The sequence below is a fragment of the Pimephales promelas genome, chromosome 15 (assembly GCF_988280905.1).
Source record: "Pimephales promelas chromosome 15, fPimPro1.hap1.1, whole genome shotgun sequence".
Taxonomy (NCBI): domain Eukaryota; kingdom Metazoa; phylum Chordata; class Actinopteri; order Cypriniformes; family Leuciscidae; genus Pimephales; species Pimephales promelas.
The window spans coordinates 7,166,206-7,184,274 of record NC_142783.1 but is presented as its reverse complement, the minus strand read 5'-3'; the positions used below and the strand labels follow the sequence as shown (position 1 = coordinate 7,184,274).

Below are 18,069 nucleotides of genomic sequence, written 5' to 3'. Positions count from 1 at the left end.
CCCCTTGCGAGTTTTAAAAAGCTTTTACGTGTCTTGAAAAGGGCGTTTGCTAATAAATGTTTAAATGGGATGAGAGAGGTAGGGGACTTTAAACATCATTACACCGAACAGGTAAACTCATCTACTCACAGCCTCGCGGTTTATAACCACGCTCTGGCAAACTATTCCAACTCTAAATTTCAGGGGAAATGTTTTTTTTTTTTTTTTTTAAATAAAGACTGAAAGAGTTGTTGAAGCTTAATGGTGGTGACGTTGAAGTCATGTGACCGTGATGTAGTTCATTTATAGCCTACGTCTAGCTTTTTATTTCTGCCGATTGTATTTGGGCTGTCCTGGTGCAATGGCACTCTCTAGTGGACTGTGCAATGCAACTCAGCCCTAGTCAGCAAGATCACAGATAATATGAGGTTTATCAGACATGAAAATGAACTGTCCAAAACTTCAATCTGACCAGTTGGCATTTAAAACCATTTTTTTTTTTGGATCAGCCTACCAGAAAGTTTCTCTTGAATGATTACAATCAATACCAATTACAACTTAAATCAATTGATTTGTCATTTGTGGTGCGTCATCACTGCTGTGTGAGCTCAACTCACCGGTGCCTAACTTAGCGAAGCCCTGCATGGAGTCGTCAAAGCGCTTCTGACAGAACAGGTTGAAGGCGTACAGGTTCTGAATGTGATGGATCTGTTGTCTCTTGTCTGCATCTAAATCATCCTTCATTTTCTGAGGAAAGATGAGACAAAAACAAGGTCAACACACTGTGTACTTTGCATACAGTATTTACTGGATGCTAAAATCAGAGTTTCTCACCGCTAGCTGAAGCGCCAGTTCAAACTGTTTGTCCTGTAGAAGCTGCCGTATTTGGCTGGCTATAGAGACCGGCACCAGACGCCAGACAAAATGATTGCTTGCGACATAGACAACATTTGATCTGTGAAATCAAAGAGGGAAAGAAAGTTGAGAGAGAGAGAAAAAAAAAACCAGTTTCAAGATTTTACATGCTTAATGTTTTCCCCTGCTGATGGGTTATTTCTATGCAAGCTTGTTTCCGCCACAGAATATAACATTTTAAAAGATCTCGATCTGCTTTGCAAAGGAAAACTCGACTCGCAAACAAACAGAAAGCAATTTGCAAAGACAAAGGTAAATTTTAGCAAAAATGCAGTGGAGGAACCAATATTGTGTTTTACAAAATATAAATAAATTCCAAAGCTTGTAGAAGGTTACTATTGGTAAGACTGACTTAACACAGGTGAAATTGAGCCAATACCTCCCTTCATGCATTTATAGTAGGCTACACGGTCCCACTTTATATTAAGTGGCTTTAAGTACTATGTACTTACATTGAAATTAATAATTTGATACAATGGACTTATTGTATGCATACATGTTTTTACATTGTACTTATGTTTTTAAAATACTAACATGTAATTACAGCTATGATTAATTTATGTAATTACATTTCATTAATTACATTTCGTTTAGATCGTACTTATCAGACCGTTATCATTTTGTCTGTTTAAATGGGAAAAAATCAAAGATAACGTAAGTAGACTATGGAGTACCGCAAGGATCGGTTTTAGGCCCTCTGCTATTCTCAATATACATGCTGCCACTTGGTAATATTATAAGAAAACATGGAATTAATTTCCACTGTTACGCTGACGACACTCAATTATATATTTCATCACGACCAGATGAAAACACTAACTCATCTAAATTGACAGAGTGTCTCAAAGATATAAAATGCTGGATGACGCATAATTTCCTGCTATTAAATTCAGATAAAACGGAGTTATTACTTATTGGTCCAAAAAACTACTCACAAAACCTCTTACAGTACAACTTTAATATAGACGGATGTCCTGTTACTTTATCCACTACAGTAAAAGACCTGGGTGTTATACTAGACCGCAACTTGTCTTTCGAAAATCATATTTCATATGTTACAAGAACAGCCTTTTTCCACCTTAGAAACATTGCTAAGCTACGTAACATGCTATCTATCTCTGATGCAGAAAAATTAGTTCACGCATTCATGACCTCGAGACTAGATTACTGTAATGCTTTATTAGCCGGTTGTCCTGCATCTTCAATAAACAAGCTACAGTTAGTACAAAATGCAGCTGCTAGAGTTCTTACTAGGTCAAGAAAATATGATCATATAACACCGATTTTATCCTCTCTACACTGGTTACCTATTAAGTTCCGTATCAATTACAAAATACTGCTACTAACCTATAAAGCCCTAAATGGTTTAGCACCTATGTACTTAACGGACCTTCTTTCGCCCTACAATCCACCGCGTTCCTTAAGATTACTAAATTCAAGGCTTCTGGTCATTCCTAGGATATCTAAGTCCACTAAATGAGGGAGGGCGTTCTCGCATTTAGCTCCAAAACTCTGGAATGGCCTTCCCGATACGGTCCGAGCCTCTGACTCGCTGACACAGTTTAAAACTAGATTAAAGACGCATCTCTTTAGTCAACCATTCACATAATGCTTACCTTTTAGTCCCTGTTATGCCATACGGAACCGTTTGCCACTGAAACTGCTTAACGCACCAGTGGGGCTCGACAGCCTTCTAGACAAACGGGTCGGCGCGTATGGTTGGGTTGCGGAGAGTTCAGGTTACGGAGATTTTGTGAGATAGTGGTTTTCTAACACCGACTCCCTATAACGGAAATTATTATGAACATCAGCTATGCTAATTATTTCCCATCTGCCTTTCTGCTGTTCCTCTCCCAAGGTTTTTTCTCCATCCAATCTGATGGAGTTTTGGTTCCTTGCCACTGTTGCCTTGCTTTTGGCTTGCTCAGTTGGGGTCATTTAGTGTTTAGCAATATTATTGATCTGTGTTGTACTACTTTCATGTTATCACTGTGAAGCTGCTTTGATACAATCTGTATTGTGAAAAGCGCTATATAAATAAATGTGACTTGACTTATTGTTCGATGTATAAAGTGGGACCGGCAAAACAATTATTTTTTTTTTTATAAAGGGTTTTTGGTGACTTACTACAGGTGAGATTTTGCATTATTCACCTGTAGTAAGTCAAGGCTGGTTAGGAACGAACTACAAGCATGGCTGTAGCCAGCTATGAGGGTCTGGACCTCTGTCTTTTTCAGAGGTGTGTATAATAAAGGTTGTGAAATTATTGCCTAATATAGTATTAGCTCGACTTTAGTGCTGCAAGGATATTCCACAGCATCAAGATATTTTATTAATGGTCATAAAGTGCGAGATAAGATTCAAGTCCCATAGCAAAACATTTCATAATTGACAGCTGTTTTAAGACAGAAATGTTAAATAATCAGGCAAACTAATAAACTTTTGAATTGAAAATAGGCCAATACAATTTACGTATCATTCATGTGTGAAGTTCACTCTCTCTGGGAATCTAAGCTGAAAGCTCTGCCATCATATGTTACTTTTTACATTCTTTTCTACATTGGATGTGTGCGATGTGACTAAATTAGTGATTATGTCTACATTAAACGAGTCTATATCTGTCGTTCTCATATGTTGTCTCATATCTGTGTAAAATCACAGATCTAATTACCTTTTTTTCATGTGGCATTTTGTCCTCAACAATGTTAAAGGCCCAGTGGCCTTGTAATAAACATTTTGCAAAAGAAAACCGCAAGATGTTTATTATAAATAAAGTAAGACAGAAACTTTTTCCTCAGCTGTACGCAAAGGCAAGTGCGTGCTTCTCCCGGGAGACTAGCGCTAAATTAATCCTTAATCTTGGCGCCATCGACTGTTTTAGAAGAGAAGTTACTCATCTGCATTTGTGAAAAATTGTGCCCGGAAAAACATTTGTGAGAAAACCGAGCACAGAGATCTCACTATTGTAACAGACAGGTATGAATTTGTATGCACTAGATTTGGCATTTGTTCAAAGGTTACATGCAATTTGTAGGATGGTTTGGATTTATTTGTGAAATATTATCAAGGATCAATTATTTATATTTGTAAAACACAATATTGGTTACTCCACTGCATTTTCGCTCAAATTGACCTTGCAAATTGCTTTCTGTTTGTTTGCGAGCCGAGATTTTCTTTACAAAGCAGATCGAGTTTGTTTGCAAAATGCTGGATTTGTTTGTTTAAAGGGCATATTGCAGGTTAGAGGACCCAACGAGTCAATGAATAGAAAAACAATGTAGGAACTAGATTTTAAATATACGTATAAACACGCAACAGAAGCTTCTGCGGTCGTTTTTGTGAGAGAATTTTACTTCCGCTTCTGAAAATGGGCGTGGCGGGCGTGACGCAATGAGCGGGAGAGCCGTCGATTCACACAACAGGAAAACAATGGATCGCATGACATTTCGGACGCTGAGGAAATACTCGTATGACGGATCAAGCCATAAAGTTATGAGCCTGCTATGCTAAAGAGATCAGGGACAGGCCAGGATAATGTCAGACAGACAGAATGGTCAGAGAAAAATTGAGCTGTGATGTGAGGAGAACCAGTGGAGAACAGGACAGGTGCCTTTTAGGTGAGAGACGTGCTTATAGGCTATACACGTTCGCTAACGATATACACTGTGCTCACAGTATTGTACAGATTATTATGATCCTATAACAGGCCAGCAGACATTAGTATGTTTATGGTAGATTTATATACTATTAAATGTATAAAAACTTTACTTGAGTATATTTCTATACTAAAAGCATAGGCTATACTCAGGTACATTTTTAATACATATTTTTCACCTAGGTTATAACATAAACAGAACATTAAAGATTTGAGTATTTAAACAACCAATTTTGTTTTTCAATTACAAGTTCTATTTAGGGCATGACATGACTAAGTTACCTATATACCACTATTTGATGCCATTGGTAGTATACGACGATCAATATTCTTGCTTCGGCATACCATGATGTTGAACTCCATCATATCGCCGGGATGCTATAGTCATTTGATCTGAAGTGAACGCTACACACGACCGCGTTTTCCGAGCCGATGCAGAAGAGAAATCCCGTCTCTTCACCTGCTCAAACCGCACCAGGAACGAAAGATAGGCTATAAGCACCGTCACTTTTATTGTAATGGAAACTTGTGGACTCGATCTGACAGGCTGGAGTTTTTGCAATCTCCACAAACACAATAATTTACCATGACGATGATAAATTAAAATGCAAAAACTAACGAAAGCACACTGACTGACGAGCGCTCTCACTGAACACCAGCCTACTCTGCACTGAGCCGAGGCTGCGGCTCCCTGATATGACGTCAAATGACGCGACGTTGAAAAAAAAGCCGTTTTTACTAGCAGTCCAAGAAACGCTCACTTTATCTTCTAAATTAGTGCCCTTATGTTGTTTTAAAACATTTTAAATCCTGCATTAACTTTTCATATGGTATTTTCATACAAGGTTATCTATAAATTTCGATTTTTTTTTACCTGCAATATGCTCTTTAATCATGGCACATAATTCGCTCCATAATTCTGACTTTATAACATGCAATTGCAACTTTATATCTCCCAATTGTGTATTATTAAGTCAGAATTGCGAGATATAAACATGCAATTCTGAGAAAAAAAGAATTGAGTTTATTTCTCACAATTGCAAATTATCTCACAATTGTGACTTTATATCATGCAATTCGGAGATAAAACGTCACTGATGTAAACTCACAATTGTGATAAAAATTCTGAATTGTGAGATATAAACTCGCAATTAAAGTAAGTCGCAATTAACTTTTTTATTTTGTATTCTGTGGCGAATACAAGCTATATTTCAGGACTACAGCACCCTTTCGATTCGGTTAAAATTCTGATCACATTGATTGAGGTGTTTACATGAAGGATTTTCAGTCTGACTAAACAATTAATTTGATTCTTTGATTATTAGGGTGCATGTAAACAACATAGCAGACCGAAGGTGCCCATGTTTTCCTGTAAACTGAGATTGTGTGCAGGTCTCACCCAGCGGAGGTGATGAAGCGCGGTCTCTGCAGTTCTACGCTCTGCACCAGCAGTCTGGGTTCGAGCGTGCGGATCTCCACATACCGTGGCAACACTGCAATGATGTAGGGTGGCTGGTGCTCTGGTGAAAGACAAGAGAATATAGCCATAATCAGACTCAAAAATGAAAGAGGAATGGATTTCAAACATGTTCAAAAGAGCTGACTGTAATACATCATCATCACTGATAGCTTAAAAAAGAATCAAAATGAGTGCAAATATGTAAAAAGCCAAGAAGTTTGTGGATGTTGGGTGTGAATTCTGCATGAAACTGCTCATAAGCCAATATTAATAATAAAACTCTTGCATAATTGTTTTTTCTAGGAATCAGTTCAAATTCATTTTAATTATTTGTTTGCATCATCACTCAAAAAAGATTGTGATTCTGATTCTCATTAGTCAGCTGCAGCATTCAGGCGTCACATATAACTGAATAAGGACTTCAAGTTATTGATGCTACAAGTACCATCAATAAAACAAATAATTATCTTTCTGGAAAACAATACACTTAGTTGAGTCCTACAATAATAGAAAGCCAAAATTCAATAATCAAGATTGAGTAATTGTATACCACAATAACAATGTATATCATGATGACATTATTATTTTTGCTAGAAACCAACGTTTTTGTTTAGTTAGTTCAATTTCAAAATTCTTGAATCCAATATCGATACCACATAAAAAAAGGTAAAAAGTTATCATGCAACTTTTGAGGACAATAAACAATAAAATAAATGCCTTTCATTTGCATAAACTAAAGCAGTTTACAAACGAAGCATTTGCACATCGTACCCTATATGCATTCATAACAATCCAATGCAAATGCGTACGTGAGCACATTTACACGCACAAAGTACGCTGATAACTCACAAAAATCAGCTTATTGAAAAAACCTGTTGTCCGGGTTTGTGAACCAATAATCTGACGACGCAAGTAAACCGCGCTTACAAGACTTTATTAATAAATCAGGTTACTTCCCGATAGTGACGTCAAAGCGCAATGATTTGCGTGTCTGCGTATTTCAGTTATGTTGGTTGTGATGTTAAATAAAGCATTAAAAACCAAAGAGTATTGCAACACGTCAGCTTTCTACGGCTCATATATTCTCCTCTCATTCAATGCAGCATTTTGACTGAATCACTTCTGCACGAGGGTATAATCAAGAAGAAAGTTGTATAGATATACTGCCCTACAAAGCAAAAAGGCAGTAACTACGCAGAGTGCAGAACTGAGAAAAATGACTTTTTTGTGAAAAATGTAACTTTTTGCAGTTACTGTACAAACGACTACCATTTTTCTCTAAAACGACACGCATTTAAAATAAGATATTTTGTCACATAACAAAGGATGCCTTGAATGTCATGAAAATTGTAATAATTAATGCTTGACCAAAACTGCAGTTACTGCCTTTTTGCTTTGTAGGGCAGTATATATTTCCTCCTCTCGTTCTACACACTTCAGTAAGCCGACAGAAAGCAGGTTAACGCATTTACATTCCGGGCGAAACTCGGCATAAGTGGTTTCGCCCGGAATGTACACAAAACACACACACACACACAAACCATTTGATCAATGACAGAAATTACATTGTAAGCATGTTTTGCTTCCAGTTTGTTTTATTACGCTATGTACAGTAAGCTAGTAAAGATTCGAATGTTCACGCCATTGGAAGTAATATTAGACAAGATTTTCAACCACTTTTTTTGCTCAGGTTATCTGATCGGATGGAAACTGGACACTAGTTTTTTATGAGAATCAGTTGTTGACTGAACACGTTGATGATGTAGTAACATTTGCAGGGTTCTCAAGTTTGAGCAAAAGCTTGGAGTGAGATCACACGTGGTTAGGGGAGGAGCCATAATGAAGCCCCGCCCCACCCATCCCCGCCCCCAATTTTACCCATTGTTCATAATTAACCAGAACAAATTAAAATTATAACAATTAGTAAATCTGATAAATGACAGAGCAATTCATCACATCAAATACTCTTTAATGCAGTATTACAAATATAGCTAACCAAAAATATAACAAATTGCTCCAAACAGTTTCAAACAAATCTTTAAAAATTGCATTTTGATTTTTGAATGCGTCTTTTAGACGAATGATTTATTGTGTGGTGGGACATTGAGAACAAATGGACAGATTAGAGTGCACCACCTCTTCCACTGTCTCCTCCTCTAATCTGGCAACCTTTTTAGGGGGCTTACCCTTTGGTGCCCAAAATGACAAAATATCTTTCTGCTTTTTTCCTGACATCTTTGAAAAATACAAATGCAACATTATGACAATGATTAAATATTACCCAGAGCAATCTGCTGTAATACATCCTTAATGTAACTAGAAAGACTATTAATATTACAGTATAATATAATTTAAAATAAAATCAGTAAATCTTCATTCCTTTCCATACCCACTAACATTTCTCTTAGTTTCAGATAACGTAAGATAGCCAAACTGAGCCTGGTTGCAAAGTAGTTGTAGAGTTTTTGACTGCATCAATAATAATGTACGATGGGCTACATATTAAATGTTCTAGCCCAAAAATGTTAGACAAGCTTCTTCCAACTTACCTTCTTCTCCATCACGACACATGTGGTCGCGCGATGTTGTTGGTTACCTAGTAACGATTGTACGGTGGCCGAGGATGTTCCGTCCATTTCCGTGTGTTCGCGCTACTGAATGACATGTCATGTATAGATCAGTGGTGCACGCAGCGCGCATATATGTTGCCTAGTAACGAACGCAATCTGGCAGAGATACGCGCTGGCGGCAGGAAACTTCACTTTGTTTGCCTGCGCCTCGTATACAACGTTAGAAAGCTTTCAGCCAGGACAACTTGGTTGGCATTGCCTTTTCAGCGTGAGAAATACACAGAGTGGCGTGTGAGCGTGTGAACCGGTCGAAATGCGTGTGTCTCACGGCCAATGAGTGAGACTTGAGAACCCTGATGTTTGATAAGTGGCTTATGAGAATTTGAGAAACACGTTTGTAAAGACTGATAAGATCATACCCATTGCAACAGGAATGTCCGTCCAGTTAAGGGCACATTTCTGAGTGCAGACACCTTCTTCGTTCAAAACAACCGTGAGGTCATCCTGGCCCACTGCCACCTTCCCATCAGCCAATGGGGCCACCAATGGTTCCAGCTGTTTCCCAGTGGGGAACAGTTCCTTCACTGAGCCACGCCCATCCATCTGAAGAGAAAAGAGAAAAGTCATATGATTGACCCAAAAAAACAACAACAACAACAACAACCACCACCACCTAATGTAAGTTAAAGGGTTAGTTCACCCAAAAATGAAAATTATGTCATTAATGACTCACCCTCATGTCGTTCCAAGCCCGTCAGACCTCCGTTCATCTTCGGAACACAGTTTAAGATATTTTAGATTTAGTCCGAGAGCTTTCTGTCCCTCCATTGAAAATGTATGTACCTTATACTGTCTTATTCCATAAAGGCAATACAGACATCATCAAAGTAGTCCATGTGACAAAGTAGTCCATGTGACATGAGTGGGTTAGTTTGAATTTTTTGAAGCATCGAAAATACCTTTTGGTCCAAACATAGCAAAAACAACGACTTTATTCCGGTTCTGTTGTCACTGCTCGTTCACGATTCCAATGACGTTGCTGACGTGTTATCTTGTGTGCCCGATTAGGACGATTAGGACATCCGCGACATGCACACATACGAAACATTTTTAAAAAAATATGGCAATACCAAAATACAAACAATGTAGAAAAGCTTGAATACAGCTCGTGTCTCCATCAGACTGTAAACGAAGCTTGGGCGCACAAGATAACACGTTAGCAGCGTCATTGGAATCGTGAACAAGCAATGACAACAGAACCGGAAGAGAATACAGTGCTGAATAAAGTCGTTGTTTTTGCTTTGTTTGGACCAAAAAGTATTTTCAATGCTTCAAAAAATTCGAACTAACCCACTCATGTCAAATGGACTACTTTGATGATGTCTGTATTGCCTTTATGAGCAAGGACAGTATAAGGTACATACATTTTCAATGGAGGAACAAAAAGCTCTCGGACTAAATCTAAAATATCTTAAACTGTGTTCCGAAGATGAACGGAGGACTTACGGGCTTGGAACGACATGAGGGTAAGTCATTAATGACATAATTTTCATTTTTGGGTGAACTAACCCTTTAATACCCGTAATATATATATATATATATATATATATATATATATATATATATATATACTGTATATATATATATATATATATATAAGAGCTTAATGTAAGAGCTTAATATATCACATATGATATACACAAGCTATATTAAGCAGCAGCTTATAGTAGAGCAATCTAGTCTATATTCACTATACATCAGCTATAACAGATGACTGTCAAAATTGCAGAGGACACTAAATATAAGCAGAGCTGCATTTTTTTTTCTCCTTACCCGAATCAGATAGTAGTCTCGTTTGAAACCCACGCATATTGAGTTCTCACACCAAGCCATGGATTTGGGAATGTCTGGAGCGGAAAAATCTCCCTGCACGAGTAACCAAACAAGATTTAGCCTACTGTATATCTGTCACGATCACCAGTTGGAGTGCCCGAGAGAATCACCAGAGGGCACTCCACATCAGAACTGATCACTTTACCAGAACTCCGTTTCCCATAATGCCTCATCCCTGTGACTGATTACACACACACCTGCACCTCATTTCAGACTGCCTATATAAGCCACACTCAAACATGAACTCTTTGCGAAGTATTACATTGCCACTGCCTGTAATTTCTGAGCGTGTTACCCTGTTTCTTGTTTCTCTGGTTTTGATCCTGGTTTGTTTCCTGACTTCTGCCTGTTTGCTGCCTGCCCCGATCTTCTGCCTGTTACCTGACGACTCTCTGCGCTCACTCTCTGATATCCCTGTTTTGCTGTTTCCTGACCCCTGCCTGTTTGACCATTCTTAAATTAAAGCTGCACTTGGATCTACATCTCCCAGTCTCGGAGCATTTTGTAACAGAAGTCTGAAATGAGGTGCAGGTGTGTGTGTAATCAGTCACAGGGATGAGGCATTATGGGAAACGGAGTTCTGGTAAAGTGATCAGTTCTGATGTGGAGTGCCCTCTGGTGATTCTCTCGGGCACTCCAACTGGTGATCGTGACAATATCAAACATTTCAAAAATATGTTGTTTGTGTGTTTCCAAGCCTCAGGCAACCTGTAGTTCAAGGAATTCTCTGTCCTTCCAGTAATACAGCTGAATCTTCCTCTTCACTGCAACACACATGCGCAGTTTGGCCTCACCTGAGCTGGACTTCTGGAGGGAGAGAGAGATCAAATGCGATTCAAAAAGGGGGACCTGGAAGTCAGATTATTAGTCAGGATGATTGTAAAAATTTAAAGTCGGCATGAAATCAAATTTGACAAATCTTCTTTTTAAATGTAATATTGTAGTGTTTATTATAAATGATTTATCTGTGTACTTCATTACTTTTTCTTAAATTCACATACCCTTATAATCTTTAATCAAATACATTAGCCTTCCCTCCCCCATCAAAACGACCTCTCTTCTCTTTCGGTCACGTGCAATGGCGAAAGGGTGCGGCCAGACCCGATGAAGGTGCGGCTATCGGTGAACCGCCTCTCAAAGAATCGCATATAAATCTGCCACCATTTTGTTTGCAACGGCCAACCTCCAACGATCCAATCAATACCCGAAGGACGAAATCAAGCCCTGCCCTACATTTTTTTTCTAATTTCAGAAGCCGTTTCACTCGGATACGTCACAACAAGGAAAAAATGACAATCTTAACTTCCGTTTCACACCGACTTTAAACAACTTTACAGTTCAGATTTGGGATGCATCTATAGGATTCTTTTAGGCTGACACCGATACCTATTTTAACAACCGTTAAATAACATCAGTTGTTATTTATTTTGTCACTTACTCACTTATTTGAACTTTTGTCATTAAAATAGATTACTGTTTTGATCCGGTTTGAATACGGTTATACGGCTGCATCATCAAATCCTTTTTATTGTGGATTATTTTTACATTTTATGGATTGGATCCATAACCATAACCTTCAACAGTCCAACATTATATGAGAGGCACAAACTAAGAAAAATATAAATACAAATAAGACAACATGGCAAACTACAGTTTTTTGTTTTGTTTTTTTTAGCTATAAAATATTTCTTATTAAAAACATTCATTTTTTTACCCAGAAAAGAAACCTATAATATGCATAACACACACACACATATATATATGAAGAGTTCAGATGCAAAAGCCTCTAAATGCCATTTGAAATTTTCTTCTTTAATGATGATTTGTATCAAACTTGTATATTTAAGTTCAGTAATTTCACTTAAATAACAATTAATAGGTAATTTTCATTGCCATTTAAGTGAAATCACTGAACTTAAATATACAAGCTTGATAAAAATTATCATTCTAGAAGAAAATTTCAAATGGCACTTAGAGGCTTTTGCATCTGAACTCTTCATATATATATATATATATATATATAGTATATAGTATATGTTTGATTATGCAACATACATTATACAACTATCATTAGGTTATATCAGCCTTTTTTATGCAATCACATTATGCCATATCACGATTCCTGTTTTTCTATCCCCAAATTAAAGACCTCTTGAGATTATAATTAAGGCTTTTTTTTTATACCAGCTAAGATATTTAAAACTTTTTAAGGACCCATGGAGACCCTGAGTATTTGGACCCCTTAGGCACACTTAAAAGTGTATGAATATCATTTCATAACAAAATAACAAAGTCATCCTATTTTTCACAGAATAAATGTTTTCTTTTGCTATGACTTTTAAACAACTGTGGCTGTGATTTTTAAAAGATACATGAAGTCAGTTCTCCTCTAGTTCAGTCCTCACAGTGTAACCACTCACATCATTTATTACGCATAATTAAATATAAATATGTACGCATGAAAACATCAACAGGCCAGAGGACTTCTGTAACGTACCTGCAGGTCACAGGCAAACAGTGTGGCTCCTCGGGCTTTGGACAGCACAGTTATCTGCTGGAACGTCAGCAAGTCATGAACGTGGATGTTATTTTCTGAAATAAAAGAGAGCAATGGCACCGCTGACACCAAATACACTACACCACATAATCTGCAAATTGAACTCAAGTATGCAACCAACAAAGAAAGTACATATGACTACACATCATATGACAAAGACTTCACAATTCTGTGGGGGAAAGAAATACTCACCCAAAAGACTAACCAAAATCTTGTACTGCGAAACCACAAACAGCTGAAAGAGGATTATAGAAAGAGGAATTGACAGATTATAAGAGATGCCCAGAAGTAAACTAATTTCTTTAGACATAGCTAGTTCACCACAGCCATTCTTTTCTCACCCTCATGCAGCAATTTTTTCTATTTTTTAAAAAAAGAGAGAATTTTTGAAAGAATCTTCATGCAATTTATAAAAAAATTACAGTTTAAAGTGACAACAGATGTAAAACTCCACAAAGGACTAAAGAACACCATAAAAATGGCCCATGATGCGACTTCTGTTGTTAAATAAAACTAATGTAGGCTTTCCTGAAACCCTAAACCCCAGGGCCCGTATTCGTAAAGAAGAATCCTCTCAGAAAACTCTTCATTTAGCCTACAGTATGTGTGACACAATCTTTTGAAGTGTGTGATTGGTTGGTTTTCCAAGAAGGAAAAAAAGAGTGATTTTAAGTATAGCTATTCTAAGCCTTCACTTTGAAATTACATGCGTAATTTTTCCTATTTGACCGTTCACTTTCTCACACACACACATTATATACGTGTATATAAATATTTTATTTTATTTACCATGCTGTTAATTTCCAATTAGGTATTTGATTGGCTTAGAATGATACAAATTGTTCCACTCTTTCCAATTACACTGATTGCTGGCATGTCTATTTAAGTGGTGGTTTGAATGTTGGTTTTAATGAATCAAAACCAAGGACAAGAAAGCCCGATTGGACAGAGGAACAGTGTTTACTGTAAGCCCAGTTAGTGGATGAACACAAGGCCATCCTTAAAGAAAAAATTGGGCCAGGTTTCAATCTATTGTCTTATTAACTCAGTCATCCATTGTCTGCAACACATTTCTTCTCCCTCTTCGTCTTTCTGCCATTTTCTCCTCTGCTAAAGAAACTCTTAAGCCTCTTAAAAGTCCCCGTCCATACTCCTAACAATTTTGACCTTAAAACCTCTTTTAAGGGTTAAGATACTTTCTGAATGACTTTTTTTTCTTTACTAGGATATTTTCTTTAATTTTAAGAGTAAATGCCCACATTTCTAAGAATTTTGTCGCTCTCTGCATTAAGATTCTTTATGAATACAAGCCCTGGTTTACACTGATGTTAAAATAACTTCTAATGCTACAATAAAACACTTCTGTTTACTTTTAGAAGCTGTAGGGATGTTTTCTTGTCAAAAAAAGATTGTGAAACGCATATGTAGATTATATAATTTTAAATATATTTTAAAGATAATTTTTAAGTTTATTTTACAAACTTTAAGCATTATCGTCTCGCATATCGCATTATTTAACATGATGAGACTTGTGGACCGTGTTCTACATCTTCTGAAGTCCTACGATAGCTTAGTGTGAGAAGCAGACCACAAATTAAGCACTATTCACCGATAACATAATGGGACAACATAACGGTGCGTGAATTATGACGACATTTAGGTGAATTAATCCTTTAATAGATGGACTTCTCTATAGGTTCATACCTGCTGAATCTTCTTTGAGAAGTTCTTATTGGATTTCTCTAATGTAACTTCAAACCGGTTTGTACCTGTAATGAAATATATTATCAATTCAATTAAAAGTAAATCCAACAAATAATCAATATAGAATATATGCACAGCTGCAAACAAAAACTATGCACCTGCATCTTTCTTGATCCTGTACTGAAGGAGATGACCCGGTTTGGTCCCGACAAGGAGCCAATCATCTGCAATCACAGTATCATTAACACACTAAATGACATAGCAAAGAAAGGCCATTGCACACTGAGTCCAAAATTCGCGCCTGAAATTTTCGCACGTTAAAAAATAAATACGACCTCACGTTATGTCAATCACGCTTGCACACTGCCTCCGAAACTTTCGTCCGTCATAAAAAAAATCGAAACGGGTTCGATTTCCTGCGTTGTTCGCATCCGTAGCAAGCAGTTTGAATGGTATTTGAATGGTATTTTGAAAATTCTGAGCCACCGAATCACGCATACGAAAATTTCGGACTCAGTGTGCAATGGCCTTAAAAATGGTAAAGTTTCTTGGACATCAGAGGTGTGTTGACCAGCTCATAAGGTTCTGTGACAAAAATGGGCAAAGATTAATCACATCCACAATAAAAGTGTACTGTGTATAATTATTCACACACATGGTGAAAATGTGTTATTTATATATAAAATATTAATATTTATATAATATACATTGTTTAAATAAATATGCAGTATATAAATTTACATATTTCTTAAATATCTACATGCATCTGTGTGTATTTAAAATAATTATATATAGTACACACACACATAAACGTTTATGTTGAATGCGATTGCACAGCCCTACAACTATTCCACTATTTGATCAACAAATATTCAGCTATTTGTTGTCCAAATATTCAACTATTTGAATCCATATTGCTCAAAAATCTGTCTGGGAGGAAAAACTAACTAGATGCCCGTACGCGTTGTCTATGTCGACAGCTAAAAGGATGTTGAGACACAGCCAGAGGAAACAGTTTTCTGGCGATTTGAACAAATATACAACAATTTGAAGACTTAAAAACATTATTTTTTTGTTTTTGTTCATTTTCATAATAATTTCAGTATTATATTACCTGTCAAAAGTTTTATATCGGTAAGATGTTTTATGTTTTTAAAAGAAGTCTCTTCTACTCACCAAGGCTGCAATTATTTGATAAAAAAAACAGTAATATTGTGAAATATTATTACAAATTAAAACAGCGGTTTTCTATGTGAATATATAGTGAAGTATAATTTATTCCTGTGATCAAAGCTGAATTTACAACATCATTACTCCAGTCTTCAGTGTCACATGATCCTACAGAAATTATTATAATATGATGCTCAAGAAACATTTATGATTATTATCCATGTTGAAAACAGTTTTTTAATTTTTTTATTTCAGGATTCTTTGATGAATAGAAAGTTCAAAAGAACAGAATTGATGTGAAATGAAAAGCTTTTGTAACATTAATCACTACCATTCAAAAGTTTGGGGTCAGTAAGAATTTATTTTTATTTTGGGGGGAAAGAAATTAGAAAATACTTTTATTCATCAAGGATGAGTTAAATTGATCAAAAGTTACAGTAAAGACATTTATAATGTTAGAAAAGATTATATTTTAAATAAATGCTGTTCTTTTGAACTTTCTATTCATCATAGAATTTTGGGGGAAAAAATGGTACACGACTGTTTTCAACATTGAAAATAATAATTTATGTTTTTTGAGCATAAAATCAGCATATTAGAATGATTTCTGAAGGATCATGTGACACTGAAAACTGATAAGTAATCAGCAACAGTAATGATGATGAAAATTCAGCTTTCAAATTACATTTTAAAATATATTAAAAAAGAAAACAGTCATTTTAAATTGTCATAATTTCACAATATTACTCTTTGTCTTTTTTTCCCCATCAAATAAAGCAGCCTTGGTGAGCAGAAGAGACTTCATTTAAAAACATAAAAAAATCTTACTGATCTAAAACTTTTGACCTGTAGTGTATAATAATAAAGTATTTTGTGAAGTCAGACTATGCTTGTACGTGTGCTGAGCAGAGAGTTGGTAGAGTTATACTAAGTTCACTTTAATAGCAGAGATGTTCCAATGATGATTATACTTCACATGTGTACGGCTGGTTTGCTCTTTGCAAGAGAAGGAATGTTTCAACTGATACAAATGTACCACAAATGTATACACTGAGAAATAGTTTCTTAATGTGGGTAGTGGATTGGACATGTGCATTAGGTGTTCCCTCTTTAAACATAAGCAACTTATTTTTCTAACAAGGAAGTTGTAAGTCTCTCTGTGATGTATATAAGCTCAATCTTACTGTATCACCTCAGAGAAACATAAAGGCATGACAGAGTCAGAGGAAGGAGAAACAGAGGCATTAGGGGTGAGAAAGAAAGGAAACATCAAGAAAGCATTTACAGCTAGCATGATGGGGGGAGAAGATAGAGACTGGAACAGATAAATCTGGAATGAAGACTTCCTCTCGTATATTCTTCTATGCCTGTGTTTCTCTCTGTCTGACACATGACACATAAATAATACATCTTTTGGTAAAAGTAACTGGTGTAGCTTCCGTGATTTAACAATAATCGGGGAAGCAGGATTTTGAAATCTACATATTCATTCAGTAAGGGTTAAAGACGTCTGTTAAATGACTTAATGTAAATGCAAACTCACCCCAGGCCGCCAGACAGTCTATCTGGAGGGGTAATTTCTCCAGAATAGGAACCGGTTCATATGCGTCATGCATACTGGAGCTCTAATGTACTTAACCAAAAAGGATAAAACAGAAAATAAAACGCCCGAGCAGTGTTGAATCTGATGTCAGCTGACAGGACAATAGTAAACAAACTAAATATAGCAAATCCACAACTACTACTAACTACATAGCAGTCAGACCGTTAACTTTATTTGTTAACCATCTCGCCTCTTGTCAAATGTCCCACTCCATCCTTCTTGAGTCCTGTGTCGGTCCAATGTCTAAAAAACAACACTGAAACTCCTTTGTTTTTGTTGTGTTGTTAATATGTCATGAGCATATTGCTAACTTAGTTAGCTTCCATATTTTGCCCTTTAAACTCGCTAAAACACAAATCCTCGTATTTTAAATGTATGTCATCCCATTGTTCTGCGAGACGCTGTGTTTTTCCCCGTTTAACCGTTTAATTGTCCATTAATCTGAGTTTATATCTGACAGGACACAGTGTTTGACAGCAAGCGACGAGCCTATCTGTACCGATGCTGCGGGAACTTCCTGGTCCGACGAGCACGTGACTGTGAGAGCTCGTGAGAGTTATATTA

At 36.6% G+C, this 18,069-nt stretch overlaps 1 protein-coding gene across 2 annotated transcripts in view; it reads right to left on the bottom strand.

Annotated features, from left to right (window-relative positions):
- vps39 (VPS39 subunit of HOPS complex) overlaps positions 1-18,014 on the bottom strand; it is a 56,549-nt gene extending 38,535 nt beyond the window's left edge. The window contains exons 1-11 of one of the 2 annotated variants that reach the window (XM_039650994.2): positions 17,446-18,014; positions 14,891-14,956; positions 14,733-14,797; positions 13,221-13,263; positions 12,969-13,063; positions 11,180-11,278; positions 10,412-10,504; positions 8,998-9,181; positions 5,949-6,069; positions 814-934; positions 597-726 (exon numbers count right to left, since the gene is read on the bottom strand). In XM_039650994.2, the coding sequence (XP_039506928.2) occupies positions 597-726; positions 814-934; positions 5,949-6,069; positions 8,998-9,181; positions 10,412-10,504; positions 11,180-11,278; positions 12,969-13,063; positions 13,221-13,263; positions 14,733-14,797; positions 14,891-14,956; positions 17,446-17,518 (1,090 nt within the window). In that variant the 5' untranslated portion in view covers positions 17,519-18,014. Of the gene's footprint in view, positions 1-596; positions 727-813; positions 935-5,948; positions 6,070-8,997; positions 9,182-10,411; positions 10,505-11,179; positions 11,279-12,968; positions 13,064-13,220; positions 13,264-14,732; positions 14,798-14,890; positions 14,958-17,445 lie in introns of those variants that run through there. The other variant, XM_089120067.1, reaches the window with a different exon arrangement.
- Between the last annotated feature and the right edge of the window lie 55 nt (positions 18,015-18,069).